This window comes from Hydra viridissima, unplaced genomic scaffold, assembly GCF_058129835.1.
Source record: "Hydra viridissima isolate aposymbiotic clone 2 unplaced genomic scaffold, HvirCarnegie_v1 scaffold_11, whole genome shotgun sequence".
Taxonomy (NCBI): Eukaryota; Metazoa; Cnidaria; class Hydrozoa; order Anthoathecata; family Hydridae; genus Hydra; species Hydra viridissima.
Window position 1 is genome coordinate 13,372,609 of NW_028324310.1, and position 23,026 is coordinate 13,395,634.

The window sequence follows — 23,026 nt, forward strand, 5'->3', positions numbered from 1 at the left end:
GAAATTTTATCAAAACCATTTCAAAACTTTAACTTCATGAAACTAGTGTAATTAAGTATGTTATTGGGTTGGTAACTAAGTAATTTCGATTACTTAGTTACCAACCCATTATTATATTTAATTACACAAGTTAATAAGATAACTAATACATACTATAATCTGTGCCAAAAACGAGATAAAATTAAATCGAAAAGCTACACAAAGAAATGGAAAAAAGTAAAATATCTTTTGATTGAGCGAACTTAATTGTTAGCTATAAAAGTTCTTAAAAGATGTGGAGCTTTTAGTGTTTTACAAATCTCATCCTAATTGGCACGAAACATTTGTATCTATAATAAATATTTTGGGGGTTATAACCCTCAAAAAAAAAAAACAAATTTGTCTGGAGTATAAAAAAATATCTAGTACTTGAGTATATGAATTTCACTGTATCTGCACTTGTAATTTCACTGTATCTGCACTTACATTTGGTGTGAATTTTACAAAAAAAGTTAAAAATTACTTTTAAGATTAGATTTAGCAACGGGATTACCGCAATAACAGTGAAAAAAATAAGTAAAAAAAAAAATAACGGTAAGAATGCATAATACGCATTTTAACTTTAAGGCAAATTTACACATAGCAGTGTTAAAGAATTATTTTCGCTTTTTTTTACAGCAGAAAGCGTAACGAAGTTTAAATAACAGTAGAATTGCGCGAGAATGTGTAAAGGATTTCAGATTTACGCATTTTTACCGCACTGCGGTCTAACGTCGGTACTTAAATTAAATTTAGAATGAGAAGCACAATGCTAAGTATTATGTTAAATATAGTATATATTATTACAGTAAATATTAAGTATAAAATCTGTTTATGTATTTATTTGAACTTGGTTTATGGGATCCCATATACTTTCACGACGAATTGGTTTATGTTCGTGCTTGGCACGCTTTCCTTCTCGATTTAGAGCAATACGCAAACCCAACTGTAATGAAAACATTATTTTTGAACATTCTTCATCTAATAAAAGAAAAAAAACCAGGTTACAAATCACATTTAAAAGGAAATACTTTAAAAAATTTACTTTTATGTTAAATTTAATGTCATACTTAGCAATTTTGATACCCATTCAAATTTATAAAGTGAAAAATATTGATTAATAAAAATATTTGTGGTTTCGAAGTACTTTTTCAAAACGATTTCATTTTTATCAACTTTTTTGTAAAAAGTAAAATATAATTTTAATTATATAATTTAATTAATATTAACAGAATTAAACTTGCAAAAAACACCTTCTGGTAGAGTTATTTTCTTGAATCGACTTAATTTCAAAGCTTCTTGCCTGAAAGCAATTTGAGCTGATCGATTATTCCGTTGCAAGCTCTCATTTGGAAGAATCAAGTTTGGAAGTGAAAAGCGAAAAGAACAAAATCTAAATTTCACAAATTGTATTAACAAGTATGTATTCTACCACAAGATTATCTTCCTAGGCGAATAAAAGGAGATAGAAACTTTATATTTTAACAATATTAATAAATAAAACGTGATAGAGACGAGATTCGAACTCGCGCCACCGAAGTGACTGGTGCCTTAAACCAGCGCCTTAGACCGCTCGGCCACTCTACCATGCATATAATTGAAAAAAAACAGTTATAAAAAACAAACAAATTTTCAATAAAACAATGAAGACCACAAACACAAGTTGTAACTGATAATTGAACGGCTGAGTGGAAAAAGGATATTATTCCAATTTGTTTTTTTGGAATATTATACTTTTTCCACTCAGCCGTTCAATTCAGCAAACGGCCTTGTCTTCTAAATTAACTAGCTCTTCCAAAACCCTAAATTCCACGCACTGTCTCAGAAAATCAGTAAAGAGATGACAAATAGATATCACGTTTGATGAAACCAGCGGAAAGAAAATCAGTTAATATTTAAATGTTTTAATCAGATTCAAGTAAAGGTAAAACATAGCTACAAACGGTATTATTAGAGGTGACCCCAATCCCTTCTCTCATTCAAATAGTAAACAGACCCCAAGCACAAAAATGTTTCAAAAAAGAAATTTATCTGCTTTATTTGACTTTAAATTTATTTAATTACTAAAAGAGTTTGGAGAAAGGGGGACAACAAAATGTATGCATTTCTTGGACGACTACATTTTCATAGTCAGATATCTCCATTTTTGGAGCAAAAATTAGAAGGGTAACATTTTCGATTTCAGCTTCGCGTTTAAAAAACACAAACACTACAGTTAAATATCCGTTTTTTGTAAAACTGGTTGTAAAATGAGAGAAACAGATTTATTCAGAACACTAAAAGGAATTCTCTATCAACTAAAAATCACCAGCTGTTCATCGATCAATAAACATCTGGATAAATAAGAAAATATCTTACAAAAATTTAATTAAGGTAAACGTCCTAACTTCATTAAAAAAAAAAAAAAAAAAAACCGAAATAAAATGTTTAAATAAAATTATGCATTAAAGGACAACTTGGAGGATATCAACTTCAATTACCTAAAATCTCAAAATATCTGAAAAAGAAATTAATGAAACGTTTAAAAAATCCGGAAGTTTCGAGATTTTTTGTGTTGTCACGGTAGTGTCACAAAACTAGTAGCATCGTTATGCTTATTTTAGCAATACGAGGCGAGAACATAGGAGGCGAGAACATAGGAGGCGAGAAAATACGAGGGGAGAACATAGGAGGCGAGAACATACGAGGCAGAATTGGTCTCGCATTATTTTAAAATGGTAGTTGAACATGGCACAAGCATAAGAACTTATGTTGAAACAAGTGCAGATTCAGCAGAAGTCCTTCCTGAGAGACTTCATGGTAAAAGAGGAGATCAAGAGAATAACAAAATTAACATTAAACCACAAAATCACGATGATGTTAATAATCCTATATCACAACTCGCTTCACTCAGTCGACAAACGACATCAATTTCGTTCCAAGACCATCAAAAGATAGAGGTTGAATGCAAGAGTAGTTGATACTAATGACCTTATTACTGAAGACATAAACTAAATTTCAACTGAAATCAAATTGGAAAGTTCTGCAAACTGGAAGCGTTAAAATTTATTGGAGAAGCGTCCAAAGCGAGGATAATTTCTAAGTTACTGGCAACCTTAGTAACAAGAGACGGTAGCGAATGACCTGCACAATTATGAATAAATTGAGTATTCTCAAAAATGACAAGATTTGATTCAGCATGAAAATGTGAAAAGCATAAGAATAAAACTAAAGAATTTCATTTTTTTTTCTCGGCCTCGTACGAGACCTCGTTTCAGAAAACCGAGATTTTAAAATGACCGAGTTCCTAAAAGTCTATTAAATCATTGAAGTAACATACATACATACATACATACATACATACATACATACATACATACATACATACATACATACATACATACATACATACATACATACATACATACATATATGTTAATTCATCATAAACTTATATCCATGATACTATTACAAATTGTATGCATGTAAGAGTTACACTGGTCACACAAAGAGATTCAATTTTAATAGAAACGTCTTGCACTGATTATACAAAAATGGATGATTCAAATCTTCTTAAAAGCTAAAAAGAGTTATATAAAAATAAATTCTTGAACTTGCTCTGTGTAGAGTAAGTAAAATTACACAACCATGTTTTGCTAATGTAAATAGGAATAAGAATGTTTAATAAAATTAATTCTCACTTTTTCCAAAAAAAAATCAGAGCAATAAAAATTGATAAAGTCGCCTCGTGAAAAAGTCCTCTTTCGATAACACCATTGGCAGCCAAAGTGATTATATTTTCTGCTTGATCATGGGTTATGTTGATCTATAAAATTATTAAAGAAGAAAAAAATATTTGAAATTTCTTACAATAATTATTAAGATTATAAAAATCTCCAAAAAAATTATTTTGATTAAAAAATATTGAGTCGTTTATTTGTTATTTAGGATTGTAACTCTAGAGCAATTCTTTTTAAAAAATATATTTTGAATTTTATTTGTTTTCATTTGAATTTGAAGTAATACATAAATGAAAAATAAAAACTGCATAAATACAAAACTTAGGGAAAAAAATTTTTTTTTGCTTTTTTTTTTTAAAAACTTAAAAAAAAAAAAACAAGGTTTTTTTTCATGAGATATGGTAGCAATATCATTCAACATTTTACTAAAAATCATTTTACAGATTGCGTAAAAGTTGTAAAAACCTGCAAGCTTGGAGAGATTTGAGAGTTAATAAAACAGTCTATAATTGCACGTGCTTTTCTGACAACAATCAACTCATCGTCTTTTGTGTAGTTACCCAGTTTTGCACATTCAAGAACTGCATCAGCAAAATCTTTGTATCTAAATAAACAGGATTCAATTTACTTTGAATATGAAAAAGTATACAAACAAGGTATCTCTCTTGAAAAGGATTTGCAATTCAATGGTTGTTGCAACTTAAATGCTAAATGCATAAATGATATGAACTCCTTGTAAAAACCGTTTTAAACAGCAACAACTTCTTTTTTGACACAACAAAAAACTGATAAATAGGCACCGCCGATTCGGTTCGTAAAATCCGCAAAAAGCCAATCCGACTTATTTTGCGGATTAAAATAGTCAGTTCGTAAAAATTTTTCGGATTAATAATCCGAAAACTAATTTACGAACCACTAGCGAATTTTTTTTTTGCGGATTCACTTCGCTGTTCGGATTATCAATCCGAAAAATTTTTACAAATAAATTTAACTTTAATTCGTTTAGCGAATTATACGAATCGCGTTCCGTTCGCGTCACCATTAAATGGTGTGGTCCAAAAAAATTACGTTTTTATTATGTGCGCGTCCTATAAATAGTGGATTTCTTTTTTATTTTCAATCAGTTCTATTTGGAAATCTTAACATACAACAATTCGTTCAACAGATCAAGTCTACTATTCTTCACCTACATTTATTACGGTAAGCCATTATTATATTAATTTGATTTAAAAGTTAAGAATATTTCAAACTGAATTTTTGCGGGTTTTTTTTTTTTTTTTTTGTGAATCGAATTCCTTTGCGAATTATTTCGCTTTGCGGATTGCTTCAATTAGTGGATTGGTCCGATAAAATTTATATTGTAATATTTCTTCTACTTAAATATTAACAGAAATAAAAATAGAAATAGAGATAAAAACTAGTTTGAAAAATTGTTACGCTCATTTCAATAATTAAGGCAAATAATTAGTTCTTTTATTGAAAACTTTATGCATGCCTCTAAAATATCATTTATTGTTAAGACGAATATTAAGGAAAATTTTCAAATAACTTAATAAATAATTAGTTCTTTTTCGGAAACTGTTTGTATGCATCAAAAACTATCACGTTTTATTAAGGCAAATATTAAGGAAATATTGAGGCAAATATTTCAATAAAAAGTCAGTAAATCGAAAATGTGATTTGATCCGTGTTTTCGAATTTTTAATCCGAAAAGTAATCCTTATTAACAATCTGATCCGTTTTTGTGGATTTTAAATTCAATAAATAATCCGAAATATTCGTCCGATCCGATATGGCAAACTCAATCCGATTCGTTTCTTTTTTTTTTTTTCATTTCACTTTTTTTTTCTTTTCAGATGCCTAAGCTGTCTAATATTTGGGAATTCTTCAACAATGTGGAGGAAAACAAGGCAAAATGCAAGGCCTGTGGCAAAATATACTTAATCAATAAAAGCACCACAAGTCCTTTAAGGAACCATTTGAAAAGAGTCCACTTGAATTTATATAAACAATTAGAAAGGAAAGACAAGCAAAAATCAACAATACCAGACATTTTTGATGAGCTTGCCTCTGAAGACACAGATTTTGAACAAACACAAGAAAGAGGAAAAAAGAGGAGATGTCCACAGACACAAAAAGATACACCAGTATCGCCACAGCCTGGACCAAGTGGAACTTGTGGCACTTCCAACACACAGACACTGCAAGGCAGAAAACAGGCTACCAAACCTGAATGGGAAGTTACTGACATCAATCAAATAAGAACTGTTGTTGACATTACTAAATGGGTGATTGAGGACACTCAACCATTTTCTATTGTAGAAACTGACGCATTCACCCGGATGATGAGAACTGCAACCAACGGTCAATTCAGAGCCATTACAACAAAGAATATATCTACAAAATACATTCCTCTCCTTTTTAAATTCATCAAGGAACAAGTAAAAAACATTTTCAATTCAGACAAGTCAAATCTTGATGGAGTGGCCTTTACATCCGACGTGTGGACCACTGATCACACCAATTTGTCTTTCATGAGCCTTGCACTCCACTATATAGATTCAAAGTTCCAATTAAAGCGCTTCTTGGTAGAAATGTCCTACTTCCCCGAACAACATACTGCCGACAATATTGCCAAGAAGCTCAATGAATCTATCAACAAACTGGAACTTGATTTTGGAGTCAAAACCTGGATAACAGTCGACGGTGCAGCTAATGTCTAAGCAGGTGTTAGGAAATCAATTGGGGTTTAAAGTGCAATTTGGTGTGTCGACCACCGTCTAAATCTAGTTGTCAGTGGTGCTGTCGATGATAAAAGATGTCCAAAATGGTCAATTCTCAACCACAAAATAACAAAATTAGTAGGTCACTTCAACCAGTCCTCTCAAAAAGCTATGACTTTAGTTAATGCTGCCAAAGCCTTAAAAAACTCCAGAACGAAGTTAGTACAGAGATGCCCCACAAGATGGAACTCTGACCTCCATCAAATGGAGTCTGTGGTGGATCTTCTTCCGGCGATGCATTCTTTAAAGAATCCGAACCCTACTGTTTCTGGAGGTTGTAAGTTGACAGATCTTTTACCAACAGATGATGAAGTGGAATCTATTCAATCTGTCATCCGGCTTCTGAGAGGCTTTTCAGAATTCTCTGAGAAATGCAGCAGTGAAAAGAATGTTATTAATTGCCTATACAACATCAGAGGAAGATTACCAAGGGAGATGATCAAGCCAAAAACCGAGGTGTCATCAGAGCTTGCTCACTACTTCAATGAAGATTTAAACAAAAGATTCGAAGGGGAGTTGATGAATATTGAATTCTCTATAGCTCATTTTTTAGATCCTAACAGCAAGGGCATGTGCTTTGTGGATGAGGGGGAAAAATTTGAAGTAGTCAAAACTGCAGTAAAAAAAGCTATGGAAGAACTGTCAAAAAAAGAAATTTTGGCTAGCCAAAGCACTCCTTCCCCTTCAATGTTGGATGATGAAGATGATGACGACTTTGATTTCACTGAACAACTGAGGAAGAAAGTGTTTGGTGCAGGTTACATTAATCCTGGAGGTGAAACAAGCACCAAGAAAGCCATTTCTGCTGAAATTGAGGGGTATTTGAATTCAAAACCGGTTCCAGCAAATACAAATGTACTGGAATTCTGGAAACAAAACCAGTATATTTACCCAATAATGTCAAGGCTGGCCAGAAAAAACCTCTGTATACCTGCTGCATCATCAACATCTGAAAGAGTTTTCTCAACAGCAGGGAATATATACAGCTCTAGAAGAACCAATCTTTCAATCTCAAAGGTTGAGATGTTGGTATATATGAAGGAAAACACTAAGCAACTCAGTAAAATTCAAGACATTGTGTGGCCAGGAAATGAATTTGGAAAATGATTAACTTTCAGTGTGATTTTGACTTTTTTTTATTTCTTAACAAGGAAATCATTTCGTTTCATTGTATATTTGAATATTATAAATAAATAAAAATGAATTTTAATTCGAAAGCTTTTTTTATTCTGAATCCGTATAAATCCGTAAAAATAATATCGGTTCGGATTCCAATTCGAAAAAAATTTTTCGAATTGCAATTCGATCCGAAAGTATTGAATCGGATTGCAATCCGAAAAAATAATCCGAAAAAATTTTAACGAATTATTTTCCGATAAATTATTTTCGGATCAAATCAATCCGTAAGTAGTTTGAACCGTTTAGCATAGATAATTCGGTGCACAATCCGCAAACCGATAAACAGTAACGAATCGGCGGTCTCTACTGATAAATGCCTCAAATTAAAAAGTCATACCTACATAATTAAGGAAGAAATTTATTTGAAGAAATTAAATAATACTTTCACTGAAATTTTTCTAAAAAATTCTTTAGAAAAACTTTAAAACTTAAATACCTTTGAACTTCACACCAAAAATAAAGATCAGACACCAGTTTTTCAATGATAATATGCTTGTGATTAATGACTATAACAGAAGGGGTTAACTTGTTTAGTGGAATGTTTGAGTCACCAGCAACTGAACTATCTAAAGAGAACAACAGCTGAAAAGTCTGCAAATTATTTAGACAAATAATTTTCTATGACTTTAACTGGTTAAAAAGAATGTTAAGAAATGGACAGAAAAATTTTTATTTTAATCAATCAGTACACTTAATTGCATTGTACCATACAGAAATTTGTGTTCTGCCCCCCCTCCCCTCCTTTCCAAACTGTTATTGTGCATTTTGTAGCTACATTAAAATCTGTCACTTACTGGCTAAACTCATGAGATGCTGCAACTTAAGAAAATTACTGAACATTTGCAAGGTGTCTTTATTTGAAATACCTCGAGTAAAACTGGTTACATTTCGAACAAACATGTGCCAATAAATAAGCTACAGAAATGAGATAATACATTCAACAACAAAGTTGGATTCTTACAACTGACAAACAATTGGATGTTAAAATACTTTCTTAAATATTGCAAGTGTAAAAATTCCTTTCTAAAATATCACTAATTAAAGGAAAAAAATTCACAGTTTTTTCCTTCACAGTTTGAATCCTTGCACAAGAATTATTATAAACAGGTCGTACACCAATTTCTGTATCTTCACTATTGAAAGTTTGAAGATATTGACCAAACCTAAAGGAAACAAGTGTTAACTTAATCAATACTTTTGAAAGTAAAAATTAAACTTCAAACATAAAAAAATACAATCATTATACTTTCATGATAATGATTATTAACTAGCTTACCAAGATTCTTCCAAACTTTTAGCCACACATGCTTGTGCTGAAACAAGCATGGCTGGAGAAACCTTGTCAACTAAAGGTATTTGCTTTATAACTTCAGCATTACATTTTAAATCTTTACCTAAAAATAAAAATTTTCATAAATCAATTGTACAACTTTTAAGGGAATAAACATATAATTTTACCTTGATTAGTGGCAGCTCCAAAGAACCTTTTAACAATTCCAAGAGCTCTTCCTTGCCTTGCTAATGCATTCTTACTTGAAGTTCTCATAGATTCTACAGCTATCCAAAACAATAAGGGAGTTTCTTCTTTTTCTTTCACCAAATAGTGTTTAAAAAAATCAAGCTGTGAAGGGTCACTCAAGATCTCCTGAAAACTCCTGTATTAAAAAATTAACAAAAACATCCAAAAAGGTAATAAATAATCAATATTAACAATAAAAAAATTTTAAAATGTAAACAAACAAATCAAAATAAAAATATTTTAAATCAAAAAACAATAAATCTTCTACAATTACAACCTAGGTTTGTGTGGTTTAGCAAACAAAATTTGTTTTGATTGTTCTTCCTGAGTGCTCATAACTTGGTTGATATTGTAAGTTTCAAACTCTGAAGAACTAGTTTGCCATTCTACGTATTTATGAGTTAAAGCAATATCTGTAACATAAAAAAAAAACCTTATACATAAGAAAACAGTCTCAATAACAAGTCAGAAAATAAAATATAACTAAATACATGATATATATATATATATATATACATACACACATACACACACATATATTCACTTATACTCTTTTAGTTTTAACTTCATGCTATATTTTATTTGAATGGTGATTTTTTTTGTTGTAATAAAAATGTAAAACAAACTATACAAAAGCACAAAGCATTATGAAAACACTTATTTACTTTTGAACGAAGAAAATAGTTATGTAAACAACACTTTTAAAAGAAAATGTATCTGCTACAAATAACAATATCACTTTTACAAATTGATAATAAAGATATTAGACCCAAATATTTATGGCATGCCAACATCACTTATACTAAATTCATATATAAAATGACAAAAAGACAAATAATATATACCATTGTTAATGGTAAAATAATTTTTTGGTCTGAGATTTGTTTTTGTTTCTTGTTTAACAAGATGTAGATTTTGAACAGGAAAATCTCCATGCATACTTAATTCATCATCTTCAATTTCCTCATCTGAACTTGATTGAGAACTCTTGGCTACAGTAATGGGCTGTTGTACATTTTCTAGAAGTAAGTGCTTTATTATATGCATTTTATTTATTTTTTTTTAAAAACTTTGTATTAATATAAATTATGGTGCTCTGTCCAGTTAAGTTGAACTTTGGGTAGACTCTTAAAAATTTTTAAGAACTTTTTGTAAAATAAAAACTTACTTAAAGTTTTTGACATTGTTAAAGCAAGCTCCATAGCTTTCCATATTCTTCTACTATTGAATTTATTCCTGTTGAAATTGGAGCTTAAATCACTACTATGCTTATTAGCATCTACTTTATCTTGAATGTTCTCAATTTGATCTGATATACTCTAAATTTAAAATATCAATAAAAATTAAATAATAATTTAGAAGTAAAAAAATCTATTAAAAGCTAAAAAAGTAAACAAAAACAATATCTTACTACATATTTTAAAAATGATTCTTCATCGCTTTTACAAAACTCTTCCCATATTGGAAGAAGTTTCTAGACAGAAGAAAGTGTGAATCATTTTTGTTAGTTTTCTAGTCTTAATAACAACAAAAATGTTACTGAATTCATATTCTATATTATTTTTTATTATTCAAAGCAATTTACTGCTGTTATTTGATCACAAGCTTCAACTAAGTTTGTTATTCCAGCATCTCTTGATAATAAATTGCATAACTCTTGCTTTTTTGATGATGACAGAGAAACTTCATACTTGGAATTATTTGACAAAAATAAGTTGATTAAAGTTTGATATTGCTTCTGTCGGATGATAGTTTCATTATTGCAAGCATCATGAAGAGTCTCATTGAATGTGACCCAAAATTTATAATTTGATTCTGCAACTTTGTCACCAATTAACTTTATATACTCTAAGAGAGGTTGACCAGCAAGACAATCTGTACTTAAAGCAGCAATAAGAAGATCAAATTGTTTTCCTTTATCTAAAAAGCAATTTTCTTTCTCACAAATAGTTTGCTTTTATCTTTCCTAACAATAAAACAAAAATTTTAAATTAATTTTAATAACCAATTTTTTTAAAATACCAAATAAAAAATATTTTTAGCTGACTTTATATCTTTTGGGTGCACATAGATGTAAGAAATCCAACACAATAACTTACTTTGGACAACAACTTGTTTATTTTTGGATATATATGAGCTTGAAAATATTGGTAATACCAGATTTTGTTGTGTTGGAGGTGCACAAATTAATTGTGAGAGGAAAGTCATGCTTGCAGTTTCCAGTCTTTTAATCAGTGGAAGTCTTACATCTAAATGATATTTTAAACATCTAGATAAAATCACATATTAAATGACATAATGAGTCTTTTGAGAAGATTAACATTTAAGATAAATTTTCTGTCTTTTCTTTTAAATATTGTTTTTTTTAAAAAAACACAGAAAGAAAATTAATTTTTGAAAATAAAAGAAACATTTTATGTTTCAAAAATTTCCCTTTATAAAAATGTTTAAACCAAAGCAATAATTAAATGGTAAAGAGAAAGTTATAAGTTACAATTTTTGATTTTATTGAGAATAAAACTGCAATATTAATAGTAGAAAAATGCTAAATGCTAACAAATTATAAACAAATCAAAAAATGACTAATTAGTGTTCAATTAAACAGTTTACCCATCATCTTAAAATCATCAACATTTAACACATGACCTTTGATTTCAGAGATATTCTCAATTGAATTTTGCATATTAAGAGATGGAAGTGCAGGAAATATTAGCTTTTTTTTCAATGAGTAACTTGAACCAATTTCTGCATGAGTGGATTTATTTTGGAAACTCTGAAAGAAAAAAAATCACTAGTCTCATAAGCATTGACTACTCAAATTTGATATGAGTGCAGAACAGCACAGAATTTAAACTAATATTCAATAACAACAGTTTAACAATCAGACATCAAACATGGTTTTAAAGACACATTTTTTAATGTAATACTGTCAAGAAAACTTGATTTGATTAAAACTATCCATTCTGATCAGTGTAAATAAATTTTACTTGTAGATCTGAATCAGCCATAACATCTATAGCACTGTTGCACAGATTATGTCTCAAGGAAATTATCTCATCATGACCAGATGATTTGGTATTTGAAACTATGTTAGAAATATCATTTATATTATTTCTGTGTTTTTTTCCTCTTTTTTTAAACTCATTGATAATACTTAAGATATTGGAGTTTTTTTCTTGGTGGCTTGCATTTGCTTTTTGAAGTTTGATTCCTTTTCCTAAAGATAAAATTACCCAAACTGAAAATATTTAAACAAATTGTTGTATGCTTTTTATATTTCCACTTGGAATAAACAATAAAGAGAAAAATTTTAATTTATTACAGGAATGCTAAACATATTGAAATAATATTGTATATTCTTGAAGAAAAATATATCCCTAGATAAATTGTCCAGAATATTGTGTCCAAAATAAAAGGACCCGATCAGTGGCTAAAATGTGCAATATACAAGGATTCCTAATTAATTTTTTTGGATATCTAAATTTTTCTTATTTAATCTTGAAATCTGTGACAGACTATTTTTCCATTTCGGAATTATAATAAACTTTCTTCCGTTGGATCTTAAAAAATTTTTTTTAAGATCTTTTAAGTCTTTCTTTTACATGATCAGGTATTACAAAGAAGCTTTAATATTTGATGAAGTTTTTAACTACTTCAAGTTTTTTTTGGATTTCAATAATTCTTTTATGATCTTTGAACTGTCACTTATTTCTTTTATCAATTCTTTTGGATTACAGTTAAACCTCTTTAATCTTTTGATAGACTGTTTGATAGACAGTTTATATTTCTATTTAAAGACTGTAAAGATTTTGATTTAATCTTTAATAAATTAAATTATTTTTACTTATGTATTTCAGGATTCAAAAAAAAGATTATTTGATATTTAAATTATATTAGAATTATTGCTAACTAATTAATGATCGAATAAAATCATACACACACACAAAAAAACTGTATACAAACACATACATGTATACATATACATACATGCATACATATACATAGATACATAAACGTAGATACATATGTAGATACTTAGATACAAGATACATAGATACATACATTTAATTTTAAATGGCTGCACTATAAAAACCCAAATACATAAAGTAAGTTAATTTATAGCTAAACCAATTGTCAAGACTAATTTAAATGACTAATGACAATAGTACAGAAATATATGGCTAAGTCTTGATCGAAAGTGGACTCTCTCAAAATGGTTTAAGTATTATTGCTATTAGTGAAAAAACACTGAGGCTTGTTATTTTTTTGTAATGCATTTCCAAATTTACACAACATTTTTGAGCATTCAATTTCTGTACAACTGGATAAGCTAAACTTTTAACTCATAGCTTACAGTTAGGTTGGGCACTTGGACTATCAGTTTAGAGTCACCAGCAAAAAATTCACTTGAAGAGGAAATCTCTGCTAAATCACCCATATAGATAACAAAGAGCAGGGGCCCAAGTATTGAGCCTTGAGAAATGCCACTTAAAAAATTAGACCAATTCAAGTAGACTTTAGTCCAATTAAGAAGTTTACCCTTTACATCAAGGGATTCAAGTTTGATCAGAAGTCTTCTGTGTGGTACAAAATTTTAACCTTTGGCATAGTCTGAGTAGATTACATAACATAAGGGATTAATTTAGGTTGTCTAATATATATCTGGATTTTGATAAATCCTATTTCAATAATCTTTGTCTTTAAAGAACTACCCATGCTTTTACCAAAGCCTAACAAACAACCTCTCATAAGACTTAAGAGTTGGTGAGTTGTCCTCAAGGTGAATGATTCTGTTAGTTAAACAATATGAGTATGTAATATGAGTTCATTAATCACAAATTCATATCAATTTTTTTTTGCCTTTGTCATGCCCCAATTTCATTGATTTTACCAAAAGTTACCTCTTTCTTATTCATGATTGTAAGTTATTGCTCAATCAATGTTAGTTTCACTTAAAGATTCAAAACTTTTCTTACCAAACCAATCATCAATTTACATTTAAAAACTGTTATTACATTATTATATTATTTTATATGGCTGTGAGTATATAAACTGTAGTTGTGAGCATAGTACAGTATTTTATTATTTAATACAACTGTGAGAATATATATGTATAATTATTTACATCTAAACTTACATATTCTTTAAAATTTTTTAACATTTAGTAATTTTTTGATGACATTGATACAATATCCAAAAGAAAGAAATTTATGAAGATAATTTTCTCAGAAAATATCTTTTGTACATTATCACTTAGCATTTGTGAGAAATGGTTACCAGGTGGAACATTTTGAGTGTTGATGCAGGCTACAGAATATTTAAATAATTTTTCTCATGATCTTAATTATATATCATATGATTTACATAATTGTATTCTTTATAACTGAAAATTTCTCTTATGCATTATGTCAATAAATTTTATTTATAAAAAATTGTTATTAATATTATAGCACATATGAAAACAAATTTGGGCAGTTATTGTTTCTTTCTTCCCCAAGCCATAAAAATTGCTTTTGTTGTTTATAAGTTATAAGAAACTAGTCAAGAAAAAATAACGGAAGAAAGAGAAATCAATCCCAAAATAAATGATGGTACAAATGATCCCTCATAGATTAAAATGGAATTATTAAGACTTATGGTAAAATATAATATGATGGAGATACAGAAAACCCCCCTAAAATCAAAGAGAAAATATTTTAATCCCCCCTCTTCCCTCCCCCCCCCCTTCTAAAATATATAAGAAATACAAAACAAATAAGAAGTAAAAATGATCCCTAAAATTTAAAAAATCCCTTACAAGAAAGAGAAATATCATAATCCCTAACTATGTTAGAGAATCACAGATAATCTAACAAATGATTTTACAATAACTGCAATAAAACACTCTCTTTGTAAAAAGATGCTTCAATGTCTTTTATATAATGTATATGAATATATACGAATAACCAACTAATTTAACCAACTACTCCTTTTTTGTTTTTTATAAAGCGGTAGAAATATCATTTCAAAAAAATTTGTGATTTATTTCTAACTTGGTATCAAAAAACAAATAGTTTAGGATTTAAAATGAAAGATAAAAGTATTACCCCATCTTGATATCACAATCTTTTTTCTTAACAGCCGGTGCAGAATATATTTCGGTACCCAGTATTTCTGTATACACTCCAAAACATGTTTTTGTAAGTAAACAAACAAGGTAGACTTTATTGGCATGTTTACCCTGTTACTATGATCAGATACTTCATTTAAATGCTTTTTTATGGCATCTTTTAACTCAGGCATTAACTTTGAAGGGGCACTTGGAACAAGAAACTTGTCTTGGATTTTTTTAATAACAAAACAACGATTGCTTTCTGTGGTCTAAAAAAAAAAAGACTTCTTTAAAATTAATCAAATTGTTATATTGTTATTTAAGCATGTAACAATGATGAAGCAAAATGATGTGAAGAAACATCGAAAGTACATGAAATTTTTTTAAAGCTGCTTTATGAACTACATATATTTTTAAGAGCTACATATATTTTGACATATACAGCTTTTTTGAAACTGAAAAATTCTATTGAAATTCAAAAACTTTTAACTTTTTGTTAAATACTTTTAACAAAAAGGTAATATTTTTTGTTTTATATTTTCAAGTTAAAATTTTTTGAAACTTCATAGAATTAAAGTTTGATAGAATTATTTTGCTATTTTTGCTGAATGGGTGTTGTTAAACAAGATGGAGAGAAGCTAACAACTTCATTGAGGCATACAAAAGAGATGCAGATGTGTGTGTTGAGTGGACAGTTTGTGGACAGTTGGCAAGTCATTTAACAGCCTGTGGTTGGTTACAATTTATTTGTAGTGAGATTCATCAACTTGACTAAGGGTAGGACAAGTCTAGTGATAATAATGTGTATTTAAAGAAGACTATGCTAAGGTGGAAAATGGCAAGCCTGCTCATGGTGATTGGGGTGTGAATGGCAATTAAGAAAAAGTGTGAAAATCAGAACAGATTTCAACAAAAACACCAACATTCTACGTTTATGAACATCTCCATAGCAACAGCCATTAAATGATAGTGTGCCCATCACCATAAATAACCTTAATTTCTTCGAATCAAGATGCATTAAACCAACAATGTAAATAAAAGACAAGTAAAAATCTTAGAAATATTTAAGTAATACATAATTGGTATTTGATCACCGTCAAACCATGTGGGTTGATGCAAGTCTTTAGCAATTGGTTGTTCTTATTCAAATTGGTGAAACTACTCTGGAAGATACAATACAACATGGTTGCAAAAAGAAAGGCCTGATGTTAATATAAACACAGCAGAATTAGATGTTGTAATATGAGGAATAAATATGACTCTGATGTGGAAACCAAAAAGACTATTTTTACAGAGTCTGTGACAATATTCCGCAGGGTTTCTAACACCTTTACTGGTCAGAAGTGATAGGTCAAATGTGATAGGTGAAATATTGATTCTAAGAATAACCATACTACAACCCCGGTCTGAAGAATGCTTGTTCCAAACAACAGTTTGCACCAGATAAGTAAAAAATTTGACTGCAGCTGAGCATCTGAATAGTTGCATTGGAATAATAGTTGCGGTAACCTAATCCATTTCAAACATATTTCAAAGAATCAGAAACTTTGGAGTAAATTGAGCATGAAAAATTGTTTGCCAAACAATTCTGACTGCCAACAAAAATAAAATTCAAGACACAATCGAAATTGTGATCCTTGTCAGTCAATAGTTCCAGCCCTTATAGAGCAGATGAAAAAGAAATTTGCCATAGATATCGCAGAGTATAATTGATTGCAGAGATGCCAAGTGCTGTGTTAAGAGGCAGCCAGCTACAATAACTCAAGATATTGAGTGTCAAAACAAATTGTAGAACTGATGAGAATTCTGTATTGTAAAAAACTAATTAGACCCTAAAATAATACTCAGCCATTACACCTTCTTCCTGACCTTGACACAGAAATAAGTCAAAAAAATACAGAAAACTTGGAAGAACAAACTGAAGTTGTGTCAAAAACAAACGAGGAAAAAATCAAAGATGGAAATAGACCCCAAGAAATAGACAAACCTTTGTGACAAAGTGCTTGTAAACAATTCATGCCTTTAAAATACCTCAATTGTTGTTTAGATGATCTGTAAGAATCAAGGAGTTAATTCCATTACAGTGAAATATTGTGGAATTAGCTAGAAAATTTGGTGGCATTACATTGTTTTGAATAATAGTTTTTTACCAGTTACAAATATTTTAAGTGGTTTTTAATGACGGTATTTGAGGGTTTTTTTTGTGACATATTTGGTATAAATAAAATGCAAAAATTTTGTAAAACCAGAGTTTTCACTGAAGAGTAGATTTTTTATCTTAATGTTGTGAAAAAATTACACAGGCTGATTTGTGCAATAAATTTTAAAATGAAATGCAGACTTATCTCTGAAAAACTCCAGAATCTTCAAGCATTTTAAGAACAAGAAGCTTTAGCTTTTATGTAACTATGTTGCATAGTAAATTAGGTGAAATAATGATGAAATGTAGAGCATAAATGTAACTGCAGTAGCAACAGCAATATGTACAGATATTGCATCAAAACGAGCTATGCAAAAGCAGGCATCCAGAGAAAATTTAAAGCTAGAGTATATTGGATAATGCTACAGTATAATGCTAGAGTATGATGGATTATTAGAGGCCTTTAAGTTGCTGTTAATGGCAATACAAATTCTATGCCACCATTTTCCTAAAAATGAAATTCTATGATCACTTAAAGGTAGTCCCTTCTTTTTGTGTTGTAAATTCACTAATTATTTTTTCAAATATTGAAAAAAAATTTAAAATTTTTTACCTGCCATCTATAACTCTCTGTATCTAACCAGAATGCAATAAGATTTTCTCCAACAGAACCAATTAAGTACTGTTTGAACCTTTGAATACCTACAACATTACTTAGCTGCTGCCTTTGGAAAATTACTAAATCTTCATATGACATAAAATCTATAAAAATAGATAGTATTGAGATTATAACTTATCACTGTAATGAGATTATAACAACTTTACAAAATTATGATCATTACCAATTATCATCAATCATCATCATCAAAATAACTTAATATAGTAAAAAATTTTAATTTATCTATTTTTACAACTTTTTTTCATTCTTTCGAATAATCTTGTTTAATATTAATAGTAATCTTGATTACTATTAACATAAAAAAAAATGTATTTAATTCTGTAAACATTAAACAAGATATTTCACATATAAAGTAAGTTCTTTACTCTAAACTAAGTGTGTATGGTTTTCTGGGTAACAAAAATATCTTTATTGTATTTTAAAATGAAAAATACACTAAATGTGTTTTTCTTACCCAAAAAACAGAAAAAGTGTCTAAAATTAACAAAACCATATTAATGCAAAGAATGGGAGATTAATACAGTTAGCTTATAAAAAAAATCACAATTTTAATTAATTTACCATGCTTTAAAAATACCGGTGAGCCAGCTAATATATAACAGAGTTTATACTCATTGCATATTGGTGCTTTCAAAAAAAGTGAAGCACGGTTATTCCGAATCCAAGTTAAAATTTCATGATGCCTAAAATTCTTGTTAAAAAAAAAAAATTTCTATAAAATAATAATCATATAAATTAGCAGCCAATAATTAGAAAACTTTTTTCAAAAATAAACTCTTATACATGCCTATAATTAACTATACAGAAAAATAATTATTATTTATCAAATATTTATTTAAATACAAGACTAACAGACTTTTTCTGCAATGTTGCTGTTTGAATCTCAAAAATTCTAGTTTTCTTTTTGTAAGTTATCTGCTTTCCAAATACCTTAAAAGAAAATATGATAAGAAAATAACAATAAAAACATAATCTCTTTTAAATCGTTTATTCTCATTTAAATGCAATTGTTTTTTTCTTCTTTAAGAGCTCAAAGTTTTGTATAACTTATTATTAGCACAAGTCTAATTCCTGAAGAAGAACTTTTAAATTAAAATAAATATCATTCCATATAAAATATATATATATATATATATATATATATATATATATATATATATATATATATATATATATATATATATATATATATATATATATATATATATATATATATATATATAAATGTATATATGCAGTAGTTTTCAAAAGTTTAGATGCTCTAATTGTTTTCAATATATGAGTTAATTAGGGTTGAGCTTTTACCATTTTTTTCCCATTTTTCCGGTAAATTTATTTTACCAATTTACTGGTAAATTTTGATGGTAAATGGTAAAAATTAAGAAAAAATCGTTTTAAGCATTTTCTGCCATTTTAATTAAATATTCATATCAAAACAAACAAATTTTGAACTTTTCAATGACGTCTGATGCCACTGAACTTTTCAATGGCGTCTGATGCCACTTGATGCATCTTATGAATTAAAAGAAAGTGTTAGTGTTTCTTTTTTTATTCATTTTTTATTCAACTTTATTCAATCATTTTTATTCAATACTATTATTTATTTAGTCAAGTAGTACTATAGTCAGTCAACTGACACACATTAAATAATTACAGTTTTCATCGAAAAATGTCTGGAGTCTAGAAACATTATGAAAAAGATCGCTCTGAAAGTGTTTGCAAGATATGTGGGAACAAAACTCAGTTCACAAGATCTACAACAGGAATGTGGTACCATCTTGGTCAAAAACATGGGATAAAAAAGCCCCAGGACAAGAAAGAAACATAAAAACCTGCAGCCAAAACAGCCCCCAAAATCTCAACATTTTTTTCAGAAGGAGTCAATTGGTGAAATTCTTTCAAAACTGGCAGCCTTGGATGGATTTAGTTTTAATGCTTTAACCAAAAGCACATTCATTCGTACAGCAATCACAGAAAAAGGCTACAATATCTCAAAAAACCACAAACAAGTTATTTAGCTGGTGAAAAACTATTCTGCCAGTGTTAAAGCTGAGTTGAAAAAACAACTAAACTCATTGCTGTTGACCGGAGAACGTCTTTCCATCACTCTGGATGAATACACATCCCTGAAAAACCAAAGATTTCTCAACATCAACATTCACCAGAAGAACAAACACTGGAACCTTGGACTCACATGTGTTTCGGGATCTTTCCCTGTAGAAAAAGCAGCAGAAATTGTCTCAGAGAGAGTGGAAGAATTTGGACTGAACTTGGCTGATTACATTGTTTGTTCTGTAACTGATGGGGCTTCAATGATGGTCAAATTTGGGAAAATTGTTCCTACCGAACATCAAACTTGCTACACTCACGGGGTTCATCTGGCCATTCAGGAACTTTTGTTCGAAAAAAATCAGAACAACAATTTGGACGAGGAAAAAGTGGAGAGTGACAATGATGAGGAGGAAGCTTCAGGTTTAGACAACAAAGAAAATTTCGAATTCATTGATGACAAAATCAATGAAAGCATTTCTCTCCCAAAGGTCAAAAATCATTTCTAGTCTGTCATCATCAAAGTTTGGAAGAATGTCAAGTTATTCAGAAAATCTCCAGTCAAAAATGATGTGCTCCAAGAAGTTAAAAAACATCGCGGCCAAGAAGTTGCTTTCATTTCGGATAATCTTCATAGAATTCTCCCAATGGATAATCTTCAAAGAATTTCAGCAGCAGGATTTATTTTAGGAAATTTTTAATATCTTATATTTCTAACTTCATTATTTTCTTTTTCTCTGGATTCTATTTTTTCTGGACAGCAGATTGCCTTTTTGAAATTTGCTGAAGCTAAACCAAACCTTATTGCTACCAATCCACATGCATCTAGGTTTTAAAAGCTTAAATCTGTTATAACTCTATGTTACATAATCTTTGTAAATGCTCTCACCCAGCTTGATATAAATATCTTTATCAGAGCTCACTGTGACAGAAGCCAATTCACTTTCTATCTTAGTTCTCTTTGATTTGTTTATCCTTTGTATATCTTTCCTGTCTATTAGCTTCCTTCAAACTGTCAACCATTCCTATTGGCATTCTACTCATATTTTTAATCTCATCTCTTCTAGTCTTCATAACTTGAAGTTCACAAGAAAGATATGCAAATGTTCAAATGAAAGTAAAATACTTTGTATTTTACTTTCATGTGAACATTTACATATCTTATGAAACTTCTGATAGCCTACTCTTTGTATAAAAAGTTTTTAATTCAACTTTTATTTATGAAAATTCTTATAAATATAAAAATACAAGTTTAATAGTTGTAAAACTGCTTTTTATGGACCAACTATTATACTTAAGGGGACTGGTTGAGGGTTTTGAAGGGAAAAGATGTATGGTTAAAGATTTAAAAAAAAAAAAAAACACTATCAAACACAAGTAAATACAGATATCTAAAAGTAATATAAGCTCTACTTAAAGAAATATAAACTTACAGGTAGAGAAAGGAAAATGTTAAAATAATCATGAAAAATTTCATTCTCGTGCAACTCTTCTTCGAATGATAGGTCACTATCGAAGGCTAAAAAACAAATCAGCTGCATTAAGTTTTTGCATGATACTTGTTATTGAAGTTTTATTTTCTGAGTCAAGTTTTGTCAAACCTTATAATAATTTTTCCCGCTCTACGAAGAGTAAAAAAAATCTTTTTTTTTGTTTTGTTATTTGAAATGATGAACTTTAAACATTTAATTCCACAAAACCATTTTAGGTTTTTGTTTAGGAAACGCTCGTTTCTTTAGGAACGAAAAAATTTTCAATTAAATAAAATATCTTTTCATACTGCATGTTTACACACGTATTTTCTTAAAAAAAATTTCAACTTTTTTTGTCTCAAATTTATTTGAATGTTAAAGCCTTCATTTAGTAATAAAGCCTTTAGTTAGTTTTTCATTAAAGAAGCAGGGTACGTAGGAGGTACAACTAGTAATTTTGAAGCACCAACCTTTACCTGCTATTTTTAGAAATGAAATTCAGACATACTCAGCACAAAAAAAAGGGTAGTTTTTAAATTTTTTAAATAATACTAAACTATTTCTTCATTTCGATTTTCGAAACATGTTTCCCTATTAAAACTTCATTTCTTTAAAAAACTCTTCATCCTACTACATCTAGGCTGGATTAGCCAATGTATAAATTACATGTGCGCACGCACGAGCGTGTCCGTTTATGTGTGGGATTAAAAAAATAAGCACACGACTTACGATCACCTAAACTGGACTTTGTAGGACCTTAAAAGATAATTACCTTTAATTAAGTAGTCACATTCTTGATCTTTCTCTGTACCTGCATTTACAGCCATAATAAATGACCTCAAATTCTCAACTTCATGATCTCGTTTCTTCAAACATTAGTAATTAATAATCAATCAATAAGTAATCATAAAAATCCTCATTATTTTTACAAGTTTGAAACTGTTAAAATTAGAACTAAATTTAACTTTTTCAGGTTTTTGACGTCAAATTTTTGCAAATTAAAGCAATTATTTAAGATGAATTAAAGAAAACTTTGATGTGTAAATTAATGTTTTTTTTTTATAACCTATTGTATAAAATCCTACTACAGCGTTTGTGTAAATTTTATTGATATTCGATCAGCACTCTTTAACATTTTGTATAAAACTTAACGCTTCAGGGTAAGCTAAGCGTGTTTTATTTCTACAAGTTTGTTTATATATATATATATATATATATATATATATATATATATATATATATATATATATATATATATATATATATATATATATGAAAAGTTTTATGTGAATGCTTTCAAAATTACTTTAGCCTTCATTGTTTGTCTGCATTTCAACATATTTGGATAATTTACACTCTTTATGCTCTGAGTTTGAA

The 23,026-nt window shown here is 29.1% G+C and overlaps 1 protein-coding gene, 1 non-coding gene and 1 pseudogene across 6 annotated transcripts; 1 reads left to right on the forward strand and 2 right to left on the reverse strand.

Annotated features, from left to right (window-relative positions):
* Positions 1–722: 722 nt before the first annotated feature.
* On the reverse strand, positions 723–22,606 carry LOC145191781 (regulator of G protein signaling protein-like). 5 transcript variants are annotated; one of them, XM_090067319.1, is made up of 23 exons: positions 22,422–22,606; positions 21,611–21,696; positions 18,981–19,058; positions 18,690–18,819; positions 18,063–18,211; positions 15,305–15,578; positions 12,206–12,435; positions 11,829–11,991; positions 11,318–11,467; positions 10,804–11,138; positions 10,630–10,692; positions 10,387–10,537; positions 10,064–10,237; positions 9,496–9,631; positions 9,158–9,354; positions 8,976–9,093; positions 8,814–8,862; positions 8,494–8,614; positions 8,136–8,265; positions 4,203–4,341; positions 3,699–3,823; positions 1,272–1,411; positions 723–999 (listed from the first exon to the last, which is right to left on the reverse strand). In XM_090067319.1, exons 1-23 carry the CDS (start codon positions 22,474–22,476, stop codon positions 851–853), a joined length of 3,342 nt encoding a protein of 1,113 aa, XP_089923445.1. In that variant the 5' UTR covers positions 22,477–22,606; the 3' UTR covers positions 723–850. The 5 variants fall into 5 exon arrangements, with proteins under 5 accessions (XP_089923445.1, XP_089923446.1, XP_089923444.1 ...); XM_090067320.1 differs by having other exon boundaries at positions 8,136–8,205; positions 8,757–8,862; XM_090067318.1 differs by having other exon boundaries at positions 8,757–8,862.
* Positions 1,524–1,605, reverse strand: Trnal-aag (transfer RNA leucine (anticodon AAG)). Its single transcript has one exon. It is a non-coding gene; the product is annotated as a tRNA-Leu (tRNA).
* Positions 19,798–20,878, forward strand: LOC149882289 (uncharacterized; annotated as a pseudogene).
* Positions 22,607–23,026: the final 420 nt, after the last annotated feature.